This window comes from Notolabrus celidotus, chromosome 12, assembly GCF_009762535.1.
Source record: "Notolabrus celidotus isolate fNotCel1 chromosome 12, fNotCel1.pri, whole genome shotgun sequence".
Classification (NCBI taxonomy): domain Eukaryota; kingdom Metazoa; phylum Chordata; class Actinopteri; order Labriformes; family Labridae; genus Notolabrus; species Notolabrus celidotus.
The window spans coordinates 26,065,805-26,088,273 of record NC_048283.1 but is presented as its reverse complement, the minus strand read 5'-3'; the positions used below and the strand labels follow the sequence as shown (position 1 = coordinate 26,088,273).

The following is a 22,469-nucleotide window of genomic DNA, read 5'->3' as shown; positions in this document are numbered from 1 at the left end:
GTTTTTCTAAATGAATTCCAATTATACCTTAAAATCCTTGAAAATAATGAAAGGAACAAAATAACTTAAATTATACGATTCCATAAAATAATTCCCCACTGAACTGTAAAATTATTTCCCTTGACAACCCCTTGACAGCGGTTACTAACATTCACTAACATGAGCAACACCAGAGTCAAACTCATCACAATCATTAATGTCAAAACAATCCACTGAAAAGAGTCCCGACTGTCCGTTGCAGTCTCCTCGTGTCTGATTTGGTAGCAGAACCGAATTAGACAGTGAGGGAAGAGCACGGAACAGACTCAACGACTGCAGAGTTGAAATATTTGAGCAGCTCCTGTGGCAGGTTGAACTTCTGCAGATGGCAGAGGAAGTACAGTCTCTGCGGGGCCTTTTTCACCGCAGTCTCTATATGGGTCTACCACTTAAGGTCCTGGGAGATGATAGTGCCCACGGATTTATTTAGGATAATGCAACTGTGTGACACAGAATCATCAAACTTGTAAATGTATTTCAAATACATTTAATTGATTAATTTATCACTTTTATTTGAGGAAGCAGCTACTTTGCACATAAATCAGAACTATGATGATAATGAGATCTAGATTGTTATTTTTTTCCCCCAAATGTTTATTTTTACAGACTTTTATGGTTTCAGGTCATGTATAATAGGCTGTCTAGTGCAGGGGTTCCCAAACTTTTCAGCCCGTGACCACCAAAATATTGGTGCCGAAGACTTGCGACCCCCACTGTCCCTCAAAGTGATTTAATGTGACTTCATTTAGCTGGTCTGCAGAAATTTAACATACCTCTATGAGCATGTGGCTGTTTCCTGTGCTGTTATGAATTAACCTACTGCTACTGATGCTTTTGATAATTAACTGTTCACTAACCCTAAACATAGCAGTCATCTGGCAAAAAGAAAGGCAGAAAACTCATTACATTTTCTATTTTCAAGGTTTTATTTCAAGTTTAGCCACTATTTTTGTTTATATTTTTTTTACTATAATGGGTAAAATTTACTATTTTTAGATAACATAAAATAAAACAACATTCTGGAAGATGACCCCCCATTTGTGTCTCGGGACCCCCCAGGGGGTTGGAAGCAGCAATAAGAATATTATAAGGAAAACTAAGGAGTTTAGGAATCATTTAATTATACAAGCTTTAATAGGAACTTGAATTTGTAGCTTGATAAAGTTCTATATGAAGTCATTAGTGTTGCCAGTGTGCATGCGGCCTCAGCCTTATACTTTCCAGGAATATGCCTTTCACTCCTTTCAGTGCTGAGCTCTGTCGTGCCTCTACATCTCGCTTAACCATTAACAGACTAGGAAGATGAACACCCACCAAGAAAGCTCTATGTGAAAATACTTCAACATTTTTATGATTTGGTGCTGTATAAATTAACTAGTTTCTCCGTCTTCCCTATATCCTCCACTTGTGATAGAATGTTTATTTCATTGATTGACAGAAAATGGGATTTTTTTTTATTTATAGTAGTGGCAATATTTATCATCCAACATACTGAAAAACTAACTGGTATGGAGGTAAAAAGTCAAGTTCAGGTAATTACTGTCCATTAAAGATAAAATAATTCACACTATTAAGCCAAAACACTTAAAGGAGTACCAGTACATTTATTTGAAAGGACACGTTTAAAGTTTTAAATTATTTTTTATTTCTCTTGCATCAAATTACATATCTCCCCCCAAATAACAGTTATGCTTGGGTGTTTTTTTTTTTAATTCCAAAGACATGAACAAGGCTAGCCAGCCCAACAACCTCCCTTACATCCACACAAACTAGTCCTACCCACATGCAGTTTAGGCAAGTATTGAAAGGAAAATAAGAATAAAATACAAAAAAAAAAAAGAAGATAAAAATCTTAGTTTGAGAAAGCAGTAAATAGATAAGCACTTGTTTTTACTGCTGTGCTTATAAAAACATCAACAATACCAAGCTCGTGTGCTCTTCTGTTCTTCAGTTATCTATACCTCGTAAGTCAAACATAGAAATAAAAACAGCAGGTCACCCAAAAAGACACAAGAAAATAAGAGTAAAAAGTTGAGCAACTGACAGTACATGGAATGTAACCCTTGTGTTCCAACAAAACCTTGCCTTTCATCTCCAGCAGTCCTCGTCACACCTTTCGTCTTTGCCGTTGCGGTCTTTCCGCTTTTAAAGTACAGGCCAAAACAGCTACTGCCTCTGAATTGCCGAGGAGCCAATCTTCCCTAACACCCCACCCACCTAACCCCCTCCCCACCCCCTTTACCTATTGTTACTACAAAAGATGGAATAGTAAACCTATAGGAGTGAGGTGAGTGTTGAGTTTTAATAGAAAAAAGATGGAGAGACTTGGATGACAGTAATGAATTATGAAGTGGTCTCATTGTTAATGATCAAGATAAAGATGAGCTGGAGTGATGGCAGGTAGACAGGGATGGCTGAGGTCTGGCTCAATCTCTGGGCTCCTCTGTATCCTCTGCCTCGCACTGGTTGTCAGAGGTCCACAGCTGAGGAGAGACAAAGATTGAAAGTAAGAGAAATAGCGGAGGAGAGTGGATAATAAGCCGGTTATTAATATCTGTCATACTTTATAGTGACATGAAAAGTAACACTCTCCTTCACTAACAAAGGAGGACTACTTAAAACCCAAACACTGTTTCCCTAACAGGTTGAAGTCTGTGGGTTCTGTCCTGATACCTCTGCTACATGTTGGTTGGGTTATTTAGCCGTAGATGTGACTGCGCGTTAATCGTTGTTGGAGCTGTGGTATTGTGGCAACCTGAGGATGTACCCTGCCTCTCACCCAATGACAGCTGAGACGAGCTCCAAATCCCCCCTCCCATAACCCCAAATGGGATAAGTGGTGAATGAATGAAAGGTAATGAAAGTTGCCTTAACATGGAAGCTATTGAATGATCACATTTAAGATGTGCACGAGTTCAGTAAAACTAAGTAGCAAAACCTAACCCAGTAGACGCATTATATGAGATAAAAAGTACTAAACCTACTAGTGCTGATTCAAAGATGAATGCTGTATGGGGTTTAATTAGCATTTCCTAGCACATATTTGGATTCGTCTCTGTTGCTCAAAGCATCAAATACTAATAGCAACAGCTGTAGAGGTTATTGCTGCGCCATTAACTTACATTTCTAACATAAGAAAATGGTCAAATATCTGACCTCTGTAAGGCAGCATGTGTCACTGTAGTATTAAAAAAGTTGAGTCCTATCTATCTCTAACTATTATGAATCTATATCTAAACTCTGTCTTAGCCAAGGTATTGAAAGAGCTTACAAGTATTAAAGTAAACATGCTTAAGCTATGAAATGTTATCCCAGATCCCAGATTTAAGGCATTTGACGACTTTGATCACTCAATCATTTTTACAATGATTAGCTTACTTGTTTTTTTCCCCAGACATTGTTAAAAGGTTTGGCATGAGTGGTAAACCAACATACTGTCTTCTGGCTTTTAAAATCAGCAATATGGTGTCACTGCATAACACAGAACAGGACATACTAGGTCCTGTTCTGTGTTATGCATGTCAAACATTTATGTGAAAATGTCACAGACACAAAGTTTTATTTTGTTTTATGCTGTCAATACAGTTGTCCAAACATCTTTGAGTCTTAAGCAAGTGGAATTAATAACCTGAAAGCTTTCAACCAGATGAGTCTTTGTAAGTTAAGACTTTTACTTCATGGTAATAAGACTGATGGTAATAAAACATGCAAGTCCTGAGGACGGTTAAAGATGGACATCAGATTTCTTGTTGTTTCATGTTTCAACATGTTATCTGTCCATTGCTAGAACTTCCTTATATGACAGAAAAGTGGAACATCATTCTTTTGAAACCTTTATGGAGCACTGACAGAATACAGCTGTGTTCTATCTAACAAGCTGTAACAGATTTATTCTTTAGTCCAGTACCAGAAATACACAACAATTTTAATAACCAGATACTCCTCATTCTCAAGATGATGCATTAAAACTACTGTCACTTGAGTTAGCACGTGTGAAACTCAAACTTACTGTCAAGTTGTCTCTCAGCAGCTGCATGATTAGTGTACTGTCTTTGTACGAATCTTCACTCAGTGTGTCGAGCTCTGCAATGGCATCATCGAAAGCCTGTGGGATTTAAAAACCATGGTTAGCTGCTGGTAAAATGTGGTGCTCTTATAAAAGCTGTGCAGGTAGAACGAGTGTCAGGGCAGTTTGTGGTTTTCCGTCTCAACACTACTCAACAACCACAGTGCATTCAGTCCGACTCGCACCAACATTCCTCTCAAGTATGAACATTTCGAAAATGTGGCGCTTCTTAACTTACACATTTGGCAAGACTGCATGCAGCTTCAGGAGAGTTGAGTATCTCGTAGTGGAAAACTGAAAAGTTCAGAGCGAGACCAAGACGGATTGGGTGTGTGGCCTGCATTTCTGATTTGCTGATTTCAAAGGCTCCTTCGTAGGACGTCTTCGAATTATTGATGATGTCTGTGAGAGAGAGAGAGGGAGAGAGAGAGAGAGAGAGAGAGAGAGAGAGAGAGAGAGAGAGGGAGAGAGAACAAAAGCGTGAGAACCGATGAGTGTAAACATTTCAGCAGGCTTGTATATATCTCCTTCATTCCAAGCGCTTTTGTACATAGATAAATCTAACTATTCTGCTCTTCTGTATATACTTCAGTATTATTTTATTTGATTCTATTTTATTTGTTTTACTCTTTATTTTAGACTTATTTTAAAACCTTATTTTATTCCTTCTTGTATTCATATTTTTACTTTCTTACATGCTGTTTATAAGAGCTCTGTAATGACCGAATTACCCTCCCTGGATAAATATAAGTATTTCGGATTCGGATTCTGACGGTAAAAAGAGATCTTTACATTTTTTAATGGTCTTATAAAAATCTAGTAATATACAATACACTCATTTGTTATGTCTGGTGTAAACCTTGGTGAAACTAGTGTAATCACATTTAAAAGTCATGCCATGAATCCTAACTTGATGAAAGTTATCTTTTGTCTTTGGTGTTGTTTCTGTAAATGAAGGAGGTGTTGGTTAGACTAAATCTATTGGAGACTATAGTTTGTGGGTGCTGTTGAGCTGAATTGCATTTGGGTATTAAAATGTTGTGAAATAAAATGAAAAGTAAAAATCCAGCACCAAATATCTAACCACTCTCCTTAAATAATACAGCAACACACTGTAGACAATTCTCTGCTGTATTAACAAGTAGTCTTAGTCTACCAAGGAGGGGCCTTTTTCAGCTCTTCAGATGATTCAGACCCACAGTTGGTATCAGATGACTGTTTAAATAACATCAAAAGCAGAAAAATACAAAATACTGCAAATGACAGCAAACTGTAAATATTTGTGTTTACAGTACAATGTGAAAATTAGCACTATAAAAAATAAGTTCTTCTTTCATCGTACAAATTTAGGTAGCGTAAGCAAGACAACCAGTGAATGATTCACCATTTCATGTACAGACACAAATGTGTCTCAACAGCCACTAGGGGGCAAATCAGTAAAGTGCATTAGAATGAGCAGAGGATCCCTGTGCTCATGTTGGTCACTGCAGAGTCTAACCTTAGAGGGATTGATCAGACAGTTATTATCATCCTATTCTAATAATAGTTCCACCTCTGTATATATTTTTACTCTCACTTTTAACTGAGCTTTATCCTTCTAATAGTTTTATTTCACATTTATCATCTAGTTCAAATTTTACCTTTTTAAGTATAGCATCTTAGTTTCTTTCACTGATTTAGTCTTTAAGTATTTATTGTCTTATCAATTTATTTTATTTTGGTGAGTTGAATTTCCTGTGTTGAGTTTTAACATCTTATTTACCTCCAATGTTTCCTTATTAAGATATCATGAGCGTTTCCTCAGTTCATTCAGCAACTTCTTTTTTCTTTTTCATTTTTTCATTTATTTTATTTTTATTGTTATTATTATTACTTTAGAATATATATCATGTTCTTAACCTTGTGGGTGGGTTTGGGTGCTGGGGTTGGGGTTGGGATTAGATTTGGGGGGGGGGGGGGGTCTTTTTAAAATTATTTTTATTAATATTTCTAATTTATTCCTTTTTAATTTATTTTTATGAATGGCACCTTGTGTTACAATGTCATTGTATGAAAAGCGCTTTATAAATAAAGTCTGATTGATTGATTGAAGTAAATACAAAGAAATATTCATCTTATTTTTTCTCAGTTGGAACTTCATCCATTACTTTCTTCAAACACTAAAACATTCCTACAATGCTCTCATATTCATCACCATCATGATGAAGAGCAAAGAGGAACATTTGTGTGAAATTCAGCACGTCTTCGATTCTAAGTGGAGGAGGAGGAGGAGGAGGAGGGTTCTCTACCCACAGGCCCCTAGATACACCCAGCTGAGAGCTGCACTAAGAGCCCGTCGTTAGCTGGATGTGGTTTTGGTTCCACTTACAACAGAAGTTCCAGTCGTCCACAGTCAGGGGTGTGACCAGGCTTTTTAACAAGGACACTGACTAATGCAGTGGTGACATGCACATACCTAACTCCAACTTTTTGCCCAAATACTTGATTTGAACTTAAGTCTCACATCTGAGAGGGAAATAGTCCAGTTCAGATTCATGATTGCAACTTTTTTTAAACCATCAGAGCATTGAGCTTCCTGCTGCGATCATCCTGTGGGACCAGTGTCATGAAGCTTTGCCCATACTAAAGTGTTCATTTAATGGGATCCTGTTTAATCTTGTTTGGTGGGGCCAGAGGGTGTAGATGTTCATTCTTTACTGGGACATCTTTGAAGCCAACTAAACACACTTCCACAAAATAATAAAGTATAAAAATAACTGAAAGATTGAATTAACCAGTCCTGAAACTGGTACCTGAAAAGATGAGTTAGCATATAGCTTACCTGGCTTAAGTTCATCGCTAGCCACCTCAGCCAAATAGCGGTAGTAATCTCCTTTCATTTTCAGATAAAAGACTTTACTTTCAGCTGCAGTGGCTTTAGGGATGAGATGGCCGTCCAGCAGATCCTGTGGTAGGAAAAAAACAGAAGCAGCAACCTGTTAGCACAGAATTCTTTTTGAAGATATTCAATACAGTATGTCCACAGTAATGTATAAAACTGGAGCGAGGTGACTTTGAAATAAATTGATCGATTTATATATGTGCCTGAAACAAGTGCGTAAAAGTAGAGTGAAGTAAAAGTTCAAGTTTTCAAAGAGCATAATAAGAAAAAAGACCAAACAACGCTCTGAAAAAAGCTGTTCCAAGACTGGTTTACTGAGGGAGGGGAAACGTGATTATACCAGAAGACTAGCTGCTGACCCTGGACGCCTAAATGAATGTACCTTCCTCTTCAGACCGGTGCATTTGGGATCTCATCACCTGCGTTTTTCAGGTGATTTTCAAAGATTACGTTTGAAATATGTGATTAAAGTTAATCCCGACTCAAAATTTTGGAGACACCTTTCCTGGTGTGTCTGAAGTATGAAGAGCTACACAGCCACGATACAGACAGACAGGTGGAATTCACCTTCTGTCCCTCAAAAAGATACACGAGTAATACTTCATACATCATCTCTTTACGGATGTTCATTTTCCTCCTTTTCTATTTTGTGCAGTTCGTACGGAGAGAGGTGAGAACCAGCACAGAGGGGGGTGGTTCAAACTGTTGAGCTTCCTGTACCTCTTTTCAACCAATGTGAACCGAGTTGTGTTTCTGGGCTGGTGCTTGAGCTGGTTTGAAGCTAGTTGAACTTGCGAACCAACATGGCACCCGTTTGTTTTCCCGCCCGCTCGCTACTCTAGCCCGTGGAAGAGGCACGTCATGACATCACATTGGCGTGATCGCTTTTTTCCAGCAGCGGTAGCACAAAATTTCCCACACAACATCAACGATGGCGGACAACGGCAGCTTGTCTCCTCGGCCAACCACTGCTTTAACCTTGGAATCCATTAGTCTTCTTTATTTTTTTTGCTGAAGGACAATGGCGGAAATATGCTTGGTTTGTGTTTTTGATCACGGCAACCCCACCCCCCGCTCCTTTCCCCTGACTTAAGCGGTTCGCAGTTCTAGACCAGCAAAGAGTTGGAGCCGCTCTGGAACAGGTTTTCCTGGCCGGAAGCTGGTTCACTTGAAACACGAAAAGCAGGTTCTCAATTGAGCGCCGGCTCCAAACCGGCCTTAAAACTGCCTCGGTCGAAAGGGGTACTGGAGGCGTCATGGGCCTTACTCAATGAAAGACTGATTTAGGGAGGGGCTTCAGTAACAACCCTGGTGATGATCCCGGCTCTTGCTGCCCACTTTTCTTCATACTTGAATTGTTGACGACATAGGAAGCTACGGGTTTGAGGATGTCTCAGAGGAGCATAAAAACTGGGCTGGGTGATTATCCTTTTCTCGAGAGCACAAGTACTTTGTGTTTATTAAAAATTACAAATAGGTTTACACAGTATTGTTGTCCACTGTAAAGGTCACCTAAAGGTTAAAGTTATTATTTGACTGTTTTGTGTTCAAGGCCTCTTTTTTCTGAAAAGTTTATTTTCCGTTAGTTATTAGAGGTAAAAAAATGGAGACACACAAATTCCCGAGTGCGCAGACTCTGGCTGCAGAAAATGTACAAGATGTCTGCGTTCTGGAACAAGATATTTTTGCTTCAAAACTGTACAATGGGAAAAGGCGGAGTGACGCTGTCCATTATATATACAGTCTATGGTCTTGACTTGGTCTCAATCCCTAAATGTCTTGGTCTGGGTGCACTCTGGTCTCGGTTAATGTGGTCTTGACTACAACACTACTGCAGACTGGACTGCATCCTAATTCTTTCCTTCCTCCAACCAAAAAGAGGTGGAGAAGCTTCTTTCTGTCTCAATTATTTCTGGTTTTAAAAACTGCAAGCACGTCTCCCGGCAGACACCATCACTTTCTCTATTCTCTGCTGTCTTATATTGTCAACTTCTTCTTCGTTCAACTGAAGTGCCATTCATGTTCCCCTCATTGGCGTTTCCGCATGGAGTGATAAAGGAGTGATGCTGTGGGTCAATTTGCAGGGAAATTTCGAGTCACACAGCTTTTAAAACTCAGTTTGTTGGTGTTACAAATAATATTTTTTTTTACAGCAACACACACTCCAATGTTGTCGACACACATCTCTCTACAACCCTCCTCCTTCACCCTCTTTGCTGTCATCCCTCTCTATTTCAGTCTCCATACGGCTATTTAGCTGAAGTGAAGGTCAGCAAGCCCGATCGCTGGTGGCTCAGCTCCTGTCATTAAAGGATTAGGACCTGGTGAGTCACCGGGCAGATAAAGCATGGGCTGAGTGAGGAGAAGACAGCAGACGCCTGTCCTAACGCAGAACTCTTCTGTCTTGTCTTTACTCGTCAGCTTTGATGTTTTCAATGTTTTAACATTGACAAATAAGTCATAAGAACAAAGTGCTCAAGAAAGGTTCCTCAAGTTTAAAAAAACTTGGTTTTAAAGATTAAAATTTTAGTTGTATCTGCTAAATAAAGATTATCATCAACCAGGCTGGTACAAATATGTATCACTATCAGTCTAAAGAAGAGACAGACTGAGTTTCGTGTTCTTTCTTTGGACCTGATTACATTTTTAACATGACAATACTCTGGATATCAGCGACTCACCTCGAAAGGAAAACTCAGTCAACAAAGACTCTCTATTGATTTTGGTGTTTACTATTTGGGTACGACCCAACTTTCAAATTGATTCAAAGGCTTGCAGCACTTTGGAAAACACACACAGATAAAGACCTAAACCTGTTTCTCTGTTACGGGAGCATCAAACACAAAACTTTTACAGTACTTTCATATTTTAGGTTCAGATCTTTCTTTACCAGAGGTGCAGAGATCAACCTGCATCAGACAATTGTCAGCCTGTTCTGCCACGAAGGATGACCGAATGCACAAATCTCCAACCTCTTTCAGGACTGCAGAAGTATAGTATTTTAATATATTATTTAATCACTTTCCCTAGCAAACTTTTGGTTATGTTGAGACGAGAAGTATCGAATATACTCGATAGAGCAGCTTGTTCCACTATCAAATTAGTGTTTCATGGAGTACAAACTATAGTATGAAAGTTTTAAGCCGTCTGTACGGGAGTTTCGCGTCTCACACTCTCTTAACGCCCCCCTCGCACTGCAGACAGAACATTTCCCGCCCATCCCGAAGACTCTCCTGTGCGCATGCCTTTTTTTGTATCAGAAGAGGAGGGACAAGAGCACACAGAGAGAATGAAAAAAAAGAAAGAGCCTGAGGCGAGTTCATGAGTGCTCAGAGAGGCTGCATGCATCAACATGTGGGTTTTAGTGATTGGAACACAATCACCAGCTTTAAGTGTTCACACTTTAGTCTCCACTGATCAGATCTCACTTTCCCAATGGTGATTCATTTGTTTGCCAACTCAACTTCATGAGCAGCAGAGCGGAGCTGGGGTTCCTGGTGTTACGGTTCTGTATACATATAGGGTGTGCACTGAAATACAGGACAGATATATCTGATTGTCTTATTTTTCTTGCGTCTTTTCCTCTTTCTTCCTCAGTGTGGGATCGTCCCGTATCAAACAATGAAATGCTGTCTTCCTAACTGAAGGAATAAACACAATGTTCAGACCTATCCCTTTTTTTTTTTTTTTTTTTTCACACAGACCATGTCTAAACATGCATGAATGACAAAAGGAGAAATCTTTTCTTTTTTTTGACAGGACACAGTAGAGAAATATTAGGTTTTGTTTTTGGCCTTTTTATTTGATCGGACAGCCAAAGAGAGACAGGAAATGTGGGGAGCAGAGGAAGACATGCAGCAAATGGCCGAGTCTGGGAGTCAAACCTGCGACCGCTGCAACAAGGACTATAGAATTTGTGCATGGGGCGCCCCAGCAGAGAAATATTAAATCAGCCATTTCTAAAATGATGTAGATCTGTTGATCTAGTGGTATTATGCCAGTTCAACCGGACACAGCGTTTCTAGGGATGTCCCGATCCCAATCTCAACTATTGTATCGGAGCCGATCTGGGCGTTTTTTTTAATTTGAGCCGATCATCTCATCAGATCAAATCTGTCCGCTGTCACTGAACACAATTTGCAGCTGAATGCTAATGAGCGAGTGTAAATGAGCGTTCCGAGTTCGCCTAACCGTGTATACATAATGAAAAAATAATAAATGGGACATTGATGTAGAAATCAAGCCATGATTTAAATTTTATTGTAGAACTCACATGCGCACCGCCAGTCATATTACAGAAACACATGCTCTGCTCACCCTACAGTAACTCTCCAGGGTCATATGGTTCAAAAATGGGAAAACATAAACCAAACACAGGACAGTCTGTCACATTAGCTTGTGAGAGTCGTGTTCAGAGCAGCCTTGGATTTAAGCGTGCTGAAATGCATGCACACCAGTTTCTTGGTCTCATACAGCAGAGCTTGTAAAACAGAGAGTTTTACAATGATGCTAGCTGGATTCATTTAAATGGAAAAAACATGAAACATATCTTAGTTATTTTTGTTAAAGGTAAAAAAAACGTGCAGCTCAAATCTCGTATCTCTTGCGCAACCAGTATATAGGCAAACACAAGTATCTAGACTCGTTTTCAGTAAGTGTTCAAAATAAAAAAATCAGATCGGGATTGGGGGCCAAAAAAGGTGATCGGGGCATCCCTAAGCGTTTCATCATAAAAATGGCATGAAAATATGTAAGAATACTGGAAATATAGGGTTTGAGACTCAAATTGTTCAGGGGGGGGAAACAGTCAGTCAGTCAGTGATAGTTTTAAAGATAGAAAATCAGAATCAGCAGGTTAGACCTTAAAAAAAAAAAATGAATTGCTGCATCTCTTTATTATACCAGTCCTGTCATCTCTTTCGTAGACACCTCTCTTTATGACTAAACAGTGATACTCCAACAGATTGATAAAGCTACTGTGCTTTTAGAAGTGAATGAATGGATCTTACCAGCACATCCTTACAGATGTCGTTCAGCTCCTTCTCGATCTTTTCCCGGTACTCTTTCACCATGGCCTGCTTCCTTTCACTGCTATCGGCCTTCTGCTCGATGCTGGACACCACGCGCCATGAGGAGCGGCGGGCGCCCACTACGTTCTTATAGGCCACCGACAGCAGGTTACGCTCCTCGTTTGACAGCTGATCGCTCTCCTCCGTCACCTTCTTCATCACAGCGGCCATGTCGTCGTAGCGCTCCGCCTGCTCGGCCAGTTTGGCCCTCTGGACAAGTTCTTTCTGGGGTGCCTCGCTCATGGCTGCTCACTGGGTGGAGGAAAGAACAGAGGACATCTTCAGGTCAGTGAAATGAATGCTGCACAAAACTACTATACTTCACCCGGTGCCTCTTTATTACAGCTGCTCATTTCAGCACAAAAGTGGTGCAATTATAATTCAAAAGCAACAATAAAGCAAATGAGCGTCTGAACTACCGTGAAAAGACAAATTGGGCCCTTAAATAAATTAAAGATCTTGGTTCCCTCTCAGTCGACCACAACACTAACTAAACAGGTTCAACAAAAGCTGTGGGAGATGATGTAACCGCTGCTTCGGATGCTAAGACTGCTTCAAGGAACCACAAATGCAAACCATGACGGCTTAAGGGTACGGAGTGAAAACAGGTAACTGGACAAGCGAGTATAGCCGGAGCCGTTAGCTCCAAGTAGGGATGCATGACCTGATCCTGATGTCAGATAAAGGTCTGATTCTGACTCTTAATGTCTTAATGGTGAGATCTGGTATCAGTGAGACTGCAGGAACCCTTTCGGTATTGTTTGATGGTATTCTGCGTTTACGACAATGACATGCGCATTCTCAGTCCTCAGTTATCAGGCTGGTATCTGGAGCAGTGATGTCTGCCTGTGGTCACGTTTGACAGCAAACTGGTTCGAGACAGGTTACGCAACAAACTACAAGCTTGGGCGGCACTTTGTATGCTCAACGCCTTACTTTCAATGTAAATTAGCCTACAAGTTAATGTGAAATAATGATGCCCTGTTCTTTTAAATGTGCATGGACATAGGTTCAATTCAGTATTCTACATTATTTAGTGCTGCAGGACTTATAATAATGTAATGTGGGGTGCATGCACAGCTATCATCTACTGATCTGGCATGCACACGACAGCGTTTACAGACATGTTTTGCAGATCTGTGAGCAGGCCTTAATTTTCTTGGTGATTTTCTGTTTTTGAAGGGGCTGGTCTCGTCTAAACAAGGCCTCAGAGTTTCCTGTCACAGGGGAAGTGAGTGACGCCATTGCAAGTTGTAGACAGACTGCTCTGTAGATTGTGATCTTTTCATCTTTTTATGCCTTTATATATTTTGTGTCTTTCAAAACAATGTTTGGCAAAGCCTGCTGTTGCCTTAAACATGAAGGATTTTCAGTCTCATCCTCACAGAGAGAATGATGAGTTATTCATTCATCACAAGTGTCTGATTGGTAGAGACAGATACCGAAAGCTCAGGTATCAGTATCAGATCAGGACGTAAAAGTTGGATTGGTGCATCAAAAAAAAGGGGGGGGGGGGGGGGGGGGGGGGGGGGTAGATGTGTGTCTAACATGAGTCTGGTCCTGCTCGAGGTTTCTGCCTATTACAGGAAGTTTGTCCTTGTAAATGTCCTTGCCTTCAAGTATCCTCCTATCCTGCTATTTCAATGTTGTACATTATCACTTATTCTAACTGTCCCTGTCCCATTAAAGTTACTAACCAAATACCTTTCTGGAGTCCCTGAGCTCCCTTGTCTTGTAGGTTCCTCTGAGTCTCTGTCATAGACGGCTTGCTGTTGTGGACATGCTAGACTCTACCTGCTCACCACTACTATCTCTCCCTCTCTTCATCTCCCTCTATCCCTCTCTCCAACACTGTCTCAGCAAATGTGTGTCTAACATGAGTCTGGTCCTGCTAGAGGTTTCTGCATGTTAAAGGAAGTTTGTCCTTGCCACTGTAACTTGTTAAATGCTGCAAAGTGCTCTGCTTATGGTGGATTAAGATGAGATCAGACTGAGTCCTGTCGGTAACATGGGACTGGATCTTATCCTGTCTTGATGTTGGGTCTTTGTTAATAATAGAATAAGTAAGATGCCGCCAGACAAAATGTAAAGACAGTCACTGTCCACTTGACACAAATACACATTCGATCAATAACCTACATCCCTTTGACCCATTCAAAATAGCCAGCAGGCCTTCACCAGATCAATCACTTTATTTCCGTTCCAGAGAGCATGTAGTGTGACGAGTTTAAGAATCTTTACAATGACATTCATACATAACTTGGGCTGAAAATAGCTGCTGAGATTCTTGTGTTCTTCTATACGAGACATAAAGGCGCACATTTAGAGGAAAAAGTGGTCGTTTTCAGTGAAGCTACTGATAAACGTTTTTTTTTCTCCAGCATATTACGTCACATCAGGGACTCAGGCTCTCCAACTCTGCCTCCGCTCCATGAGTAGGAGTAAGAGGCTGAAAATATGGGCTGACTTAACCGACACAAACGCCTATAAAACAAAGTATTAGGAGACTGTCATCACACTCTCTCCCTTTCTGCATCTCACTTTCATCAGCCGTAAAAAACGAAGAAAGAGAAGATGCAAACGATGGAGAGGCAGACGCACTGGGAGAGCTGCATGAGGTGCAGTGTGGAGGATGATTACAGCCTGCATAGATCTATTCATCAGTTAAAATGAGGACTACAACGGCAGACCGGTCTCTCTGATAACACTGCATAAAATGGACACATAACCTGCGTGATAATCAGACCCTCGTTATAAAATGTCTCAACCAGACAGAGTCCTGTTATATCGGCTCATCTCCTCTATACATCTGTATTTTCACTGCGTTACTATAAACCAACAACCTGTGATCTGAACACAGTATTAGATACGGTTAGCTAACGTTGGTCACTCATTACCACACTTGTATCGTTTTCCTCTGGGTCTCATTGCTCCTAAACATTGTGTCTTTCTCCTCTTATATCTCCTGTTCCAGACCTGTCCCTGTTCTCTCTGCCTTCTAAAGAGCTTGTAATTATAAACTTGTGGTTTGCAGATGACTTCACATTTTCTTCCTTTGTACTGATAAAACTGGATCCATATTTATTAATGTTGAACGTCAGCTTAATTGGCCCGGCGCTCCCTGTTTTTGACGCGGGAGGAAAACAAAATGTTCCAAAAATGACTCCAGAAGGGATGCTGGTGGCCTAGCGGTCTAAGCGCCCCACATACAGAGGTCGTTGCAGAGGTCACTGGTTCAACTCCCGGCCGCGACCATTTGCTGCATGTCTTCCCCCGCTCTCTATTCCCCACATTTCCTGTCTCTCTTAAGCTGTCCTATCAAATAAAAGGCAGAAAAGCCCCAAAACATTTTTTTAAATGACTCCAGAAGCTACTGTAGAGTATTCATTCATAAAGGTGACTTGGAATTTAAAAAAAAAAATCATACAGAATATCAAGATTCAATGTGTCCCTACACATAAAAAGATCTGTTTAAAAAAAACTAATCTATATCTATTAAAACACTGCATATGTTCCAGTTAAGTCCATTTCTCTGTGTGGACTGTGTGGGCGTGGCCTACCTGATTGACATGTGTCAATCAAACTAACCCATGGCAAGGTTCACAACATGAAGCAACACCGTGCCTTCATTCCTACCTTACATGTTGAAGCGGTCAGTGCGGAAACTCTCCAGTATCTGAAGAATATTTTAAATAGTTACTAAATACTTCTTTCACGTATTACTAAGTCGTCCCCACACAAGCAAGTCTGAGCTTCCTAGGCAAAGTTGGTGAACCGATCTGGGAGGAAATGAGCGGAGCACAAATCCGCCACAGATCACCAAAAAACACACAGCCCAATGTTTCTCCAAATCCACCACAGGTTGAGAAACAGAGAAACACAAGATAGTTAGATTGCTGCACAGACACACAGATTACAGGCAATACGTTGTCAAGCGGCAACCTGTGGTCTCAAAATATGAAATCCATGCAGAAGTGTTATAAACTGCAATTCATCGAGAATCCACTTGAGGCTGGCTGCAGAAACACCGGAAACCACACCAATTCAAAAAAGACGATCTTTGTAACATTAATAAACATGTTTACAGCCTGGTTCAAAAAACGGCTTGGGTATACGTAGCTAATTTCTCTATCGGCATACACTGTACGGGGGGGGGGGGGGGGGGGGGGGGGGGGTTTATAACGGGACGGTTCAGAAGATATTAAGATTACAAGTTTTTGCCCAAATAAGGACATGACTGACTTGAATGGGAACACATAGCTTTGGCTAGGAGGCTCAAACTCCGCCTCTACGTCACACTGACTAGTTGGCTTCAAAACAGTGCTCAGGAACAGACGAGTGACGTCACGGCTACTACCTCCATTATTTATACAGTCTATGGTTATTGTGCACGAGTGGAGTGATTTCGTTGCATATGTGTGAGCTTGACTCTGCATATATTATTGTGATTGATTAGATATATTTCATGAAATGACAAGTTTACAAGTATCAGAAAATGTTCAAAAACCTAACTCATATTAAAAAAAATGTATTCAAATTTTCAATGTTCTAATATTTTTCTAATTTTTGAAACCCTAGAACACTATCGCCGGGTGCTTTTCACCTGAGCAAACGCATTTACATGATTTTCATTATGTTGCATTTGTCTGAGCGTCATGGGTCCCTGGGTAGCTTCAGCATCGTCTTTGACGTCGTTGAAGGCGTGGGTGTTTCCCTTTTCCAAAACCCGCTTTTTCCTACAGGCACGTGTTACAGTGATTTTTCACCCTTTTTTGTTTCTCTCTCCTGTAGCTGTTTGTGTGTCAAGGAGACTGTGCCTTCACCAGGGAAGTCTCAAATGTCCCAGAAATGGACAAGCACCAATTTTCCAGTTTCATAATTTTTTGTTTTAGAAATTTTGGTCCCGCATTCCAAATTTTCAGTACTTTTGGAGCATTTTTATTGGGTCCCCCCCATGATACATTTTTTTTCATTTAGTTAGACATGGCACCATTTAAAATAAAAGAACACTTCTCTAATTTGTCATATATTGTCATATTTTGATGACATGTACTTTTTTATTGGGTATATTATATAGGGTAAAAAACACCCAGCGTTAGTGATGGTGTTACTAATTTTAGCAAGTTAACAACATGTACATTTGATCATAAATACCATAAAAACTTTTGATTATTCACTTAACATTTAGTGGAATGTCCCTTTATTGGTTAGATGCTTTCTATAGAAGTATGCGGAAGCACAGCGCATGTGTTGCAGGTGGTATCGATAAGAAAACGTGCTTAGGGTGCTGTTTTTGTATGACGCAGTGCCTCAAGCATCCCTCAACACAGTCAAAATGCATTTTAGCTACATCCTATAATCACAGTCATGATAGTGTCTATTTTAGGCAAAATTAGACAAACACTCAACTTATAGATAAGATGCAGCAACACAAATGTCTAATCTGAGTGTGTGCACATTTAAAAGCGTAATTAATTGTGTTAGAATTTTGAACTTTGTGGTTTTAACTTGCCTGTTTGCCGCAATACTACACACATCGTGCTAAGTTACACATGAACCCAAGGACAACTTCATGCATTGCCGCCTAACCTCCAGGGCAAATGCTGACATGTTCCCTCGCCACACACACACACACACACACACACACTCACACACACACACACACACACACACACTCACACACATTCACTCTCTCACACACACCACACCCATTCCTGTACCTGTGGCTCGCCCAAAAAACCCAACGCTGGAGCTCGACGTAAAAGCAGTTTTATGTGATTAAAGGCATCATATCCGTACATAATGTATTCAGAGCTTCTTGTTTTTAACACATGAGCTTTATTAAGATGAGAAACAACCATCAGTAGACACACAGAAGCCCGCTACAATACGGGCCTCGTGATCACGCACTAGTATGGCGCTGATTACTTCCTGAAACAAAAGCATCCAGGCCAGACTGCTTCCAAAACGAGATGTTTCAACACCCACGATTTAAAAATAATACCATCAACTCGGTTAATCTTATATTGTGAACACACATCTTCAATCTTGTGCATGAAGTGGAGCTGAAATATGTGGAGCTAGCTTGATTGGTGCGAAGAGCTCCGTAAAGGTGGCAGATGTCTCATGAATCACACGCTGCCTCGGCTTGATCGTGTCAGTATTTCACCGTATGATAGATCACCTGAGTATATTAAGGAAGCTAACACATCTGATATTAAAACATTATTTTAGCTAGCTTTTTCAGAAGGGCTCAGATTGTGTCGGGCCAACGCAGACGTGATTATCCATTACATACTGTACATTTACATTTACAGGATCATTAATCACGAGTTAGTCCAAATACTTAAATCAACTGGTTTTATCATTTAAAAAAACATGATTATTAGCTTCAACCTTCGAGCTGACACGCCTTCCCCGAGTGATGTTCCATATCGCGTCCAGACATTACACACATCCCAAAGTGTAGCTAAGCTAACCATTGTTCTGTGATACGATCATTGTACCTGCAGCGGATCATTGTAGACAACGCGCCTCCATTACACCTCCATTATAAAGCAGGGCCTAATGCAAACATGTGAGGACGTACAGGTGTGTTTTTAAAAGCTTTAAGACCGTTCATACCTGAAGTGGTAGATAGCAGTGATGTAGAAGTACCGAGCTACAGCTGATTCTCTCAGTCCCTCTGTGTGAATACCGAACCCGGAGCTTCCCTCCAATCCAATCACACCAGGCCGGGGGGGAGGGGGGGCTGACGTCAAATGTTGCCAAGGCAACTCGGCAGGGGACAAGTGGGAGTTGTAGTTCTTTCTTCATGCCCATTTTCCCGACATCTTTACATGTCAAATAATCAGTGGTGGACAAAGTACACAGCTTCATTACTTAAGTCAAAGTATCAAAGTATCAAAAATATCAAAACATTGTATTTCCACAAAGCATGATGGAAGTCAAGAATACATAGGAGTACATTCTGTTACAGAATGTCATGTTTATTTTGAAATCATTACTTGAAATCTCTAAAAACTACCATGGAATAAAACAGTAACTACATTACTCCAAGCACAGACAACTTAGTTTCAAATGTTCATCTGGAATGAAACAAATTTTTACGTAGCTCAACACACTTTCTCAGGTTGGACTGTGAATTTCTGTGTGTTTGGGCAGAGTGGGAAACAGGGTGAGCCTTTCAAACAATACATATCATTCTTCATTTTAAAAACCTCTAAAACAGGATGAAGATTTGGCTGCTCAGGCGGAGAATTATAACCATCTTTACCACCTCTACATGAACTGCCTGATCTGAGGGAAATTTGCCTGACTTCAAAGCAAAAGTAGTGAGAAACTAGAGCATTGATAAAAATGTAGTGGAGTAAAAAGTATAATAATTGTCTTCTGAACGTAGTGGAGTAAAACACAAGCCATTTGACGTGGTGAATGGAACACTGGTACACTTAACAACAAGACAGTATGGACAATAAATATATAAACCTAAACACAGATCCAAAAATTCTAAATAAAAATAAAAGTACTATCTGTACAAATAGGTACAGAAGTACTTTTAAAGACATGAAATAAGTTACATTAGCCTAAGCCAGAGTGCACATGTAGTAGATGAATATAATAATAAGATATGTTATGGAATAAATTACAATATTGCACGTGGTTATGAGGATTTGCACCGGAAATCAAGGATTGCACATGTATGTGATCTGTCACAGGAGTCTTTAGTGGTTTACAGTGTGATTGTTCATGAGGGATACGGCCTGAGGGAAGAAGCTGCTCCGGTGCCAGGATGTTTTGGTGCTCAGAGTTCTGAAGCACCGACCGGAGGCCAGCAGGTCAAAGAGGTGGTGACCCAGGTGACAGGGGTCTGTGAGGATTCTCCCTGCCCTTTTCCTCATCTTCGAGGAGTACAGGTTCTGGAGAGAGGGCAGGGGGGCGCCGATGATCCTCTCTGCAGTGTCCGTTGCAGTCTCCTCATGTCTGATTTGGTAGCAGAACTTTACATGTCAAATAATTACACATAATGTAATTTGCTGCTCTGATCTTTCTCACATTCTGTTAGAATGACCCTTTAGCGGCTGGATGATACAATGTAACGAAGAGCCCTTCGTTACTCATTCATTGGAATAGATTTCCCTGAGGACTTTTATCAAGTATAGCCAAACCAAAACACAATTTGTGTCTGAAGCAGCTCCTGCTACACACAAAAAGGACTCTCAAGCCTTAAATGGCATACATAAGCTTGGGGCTGTGACACAGATCACCATGGAACAGAATTGGTAATTGGGTTATATTTGATCTCATCAAGACCCGTAGCTACTGGAGCAATGCTCCTTGATCAAAATTAGATATTGCCATGCCCATGATTGTAACACATTTTTGCCTGGAACAGCATTTACAAGTATTTGCTTGAGATACTGAAATTAGATCACTGGTACATCTTGCCTGATAGAAAGTTCTGCATTGGTTGGGTTCCAAGGGGACAAAGTTAAGCAATTTTTTTCCTCATCACGTTTCCCCCTCAGGGCAAAGATTTCAGGCTTGTAACCTATTTAAGTAAAGATTAGATATTGTTGGCTGCAGAAATGGATAGGTACCAGAGTTGAACATTTCTCATTCTCGTTTTTAGCACTAAAACAGAGCGAGGGAAATTAGAGTAAGCTGGGTGTGGTAGGGTAAGAGAAGTTTGACAGGTCAGACGAGTTTTCGCTCATTCTATCAACCAAATCTTGAGAACTTGAACACACATGTTCCCACACAACTTGAACTTTGAGAGTTTCCTGGTAACACCCTGAGATTTAGAGTCCTTTTACAACTAGATGGTTAAGTCTCAATATCAGTGTGTTTAGCTTAAATTGAAAGTTGCTTCACTCATTCTCCTCATATGTTTCATCATTACCATTAAATTGACAAGGGAACAAATTATTCATAATGCAATATCTGCAATAAATACAGGAGGTTTGGAAGACATGCGTTCTTGATGAGGAAGAAGGATCGAGTTGAAAGGGATTCCATGTGCATTGAAATTATGGAATGTAATTGGGTGACACTTATCAAAGACTGGGGACTAAAAGTAAGGCTTTTTAGAGCTGTGCTGCTTCAAATGTTCTTCTTTTAAACTGTATTTTGTGAGACGCTGATATTTAAGATTACCATGAGAGATACAGTTTTCCCAAGGATAAGAAAACCCTCAGTAACCAACCATAAGAAACAAATAGCAGAGGATAATATCATAACATTCCTTCACTTTACCATTTTCTGACCACGTCCCTTCATTCACTGGGATTTTTAGCATTATACCTGTTTTGATTGCATCTCAAAATTATTTTCTGTTACAGTTAATTAGCCTAACGGGTTTTCATGAATCCTAACCATCAGGCTTTACAGGGTATTTGGGATCCTTAAATCTTGTTGTTACATTTCTGTCCTTATAGAATTGTATTCTCTGGGATGGCAACGACCTCATCCACTGAGGAAAAGTAGTCTGTGTTAGTTCGATGGTTAAGAAATTGATGCAGATCATATGGCCTCAGCAATCATTAGATAGCAAACCATTTAAACACCTGAGAGATTTAAAATGTGTGACAAATGATGCACAACAGCGCATCATCAAGATATAATGCATACATAATAATAATAATAATAATAATGATAACGATAATAATAATAATAATAATAATAATAATAATAATGGTACATCTGGACTACAAAATACAATTTTGGTATTTAAGTTCACGGGTGAAATAGCATTACACTGAAACTCAAATCTACGATACTCTATTCTGTAACCACTGATTTCACATCAGCATTTTTATCTTTATATTCTTTTTCCTGATGTGTATGTAGGACCTGAAGAACCAAGCATCGAACCTGGGGCAACAGAGTTTACTCCATTGCTGCTCCAGCTGTCTGGAACTCCCTCCCCAGATTCGCAACTCCACTGACCTACAAACATTCAAATCCCAGCTCAAAACTCACCTCTTCAGAACTGCTTTTAACTGTTAATGTTTTTACATCCACTGTTTCTATTGTTTCTTTCATTTTGTCTTTTAATGTGTGATATTTTGAGTGTCTGAGTTTTTTGAAAAGCGCTATATAAATAAATGTATTTTCATTATTATTATTATTATTATTATTATTATTATGTGTTTGCAATGTGCTGCTCTGTTAATGTGTTTCAATCAAGTTTTTCAGCTCATATATAAATGTGCTTGTTCACTTGTGATCTGCTGAGGGACTGCTGATGTAAACTGGCTTTAAGCTCACATTTTACACGGTCCTTCTACAAATATGGAACCATTAAATGAATTGACTGATAAAGTATAAAAGCTCAACAATAGCCATTAACAACACATATTTCCATACATACATTCACAAACAGCACACTATAGGAATAAAAGCCTAGAAGAAA

The 22,469-nt window shown here is 40.0% G+C and overlaps 1 protein-coding gene across 2 annotated transcripts; it reads right to left on the bottom strand.

Moving 5' to 3' along the window:
* Positions 1-1,660: 1,660 nt before the first annotated feature.
* Positions 1,661-18,812, bottom strand: LOC117822852 (14-3-3-like protein). 2 transcript variants are annotated; one of them, XM_034697778.1, is made up of 6 exons: positions 18,680-18,812; positions 11,996-12,307; positions 6,927-7,050; positions 4,344-4,507; positions 4,049-4,144; positions 1,661-2,522 (listed from the first exon to the last, which is right to left on the bottom strand). In XM_034697778.1, the coding sequence occupies exons 2-6, from the start codon at positions 12,296-12,298 to the stop codon at positions 2,466-2,468; spliced, it is 744 nt and encodes a 247-aa protein (XP_034553669.1). In that variant the 5' UTR covers positions 12,299-12,307; positions 18,680-18,812; the 3' UTR covers positions 1,661-2,465. The 2 variants fall into 2 exon arrangements, with proteins under 2 accessions (XP_034553669.1, XP_034553670.1); XM_034697779.1 differs by lacking the exon at positions 18,680-18,812 and adding an exon at positions 18,562-18,672.
* Between the last annotated feature and the right edge of the window lie 3,657 nt (positions 18,813-22,469).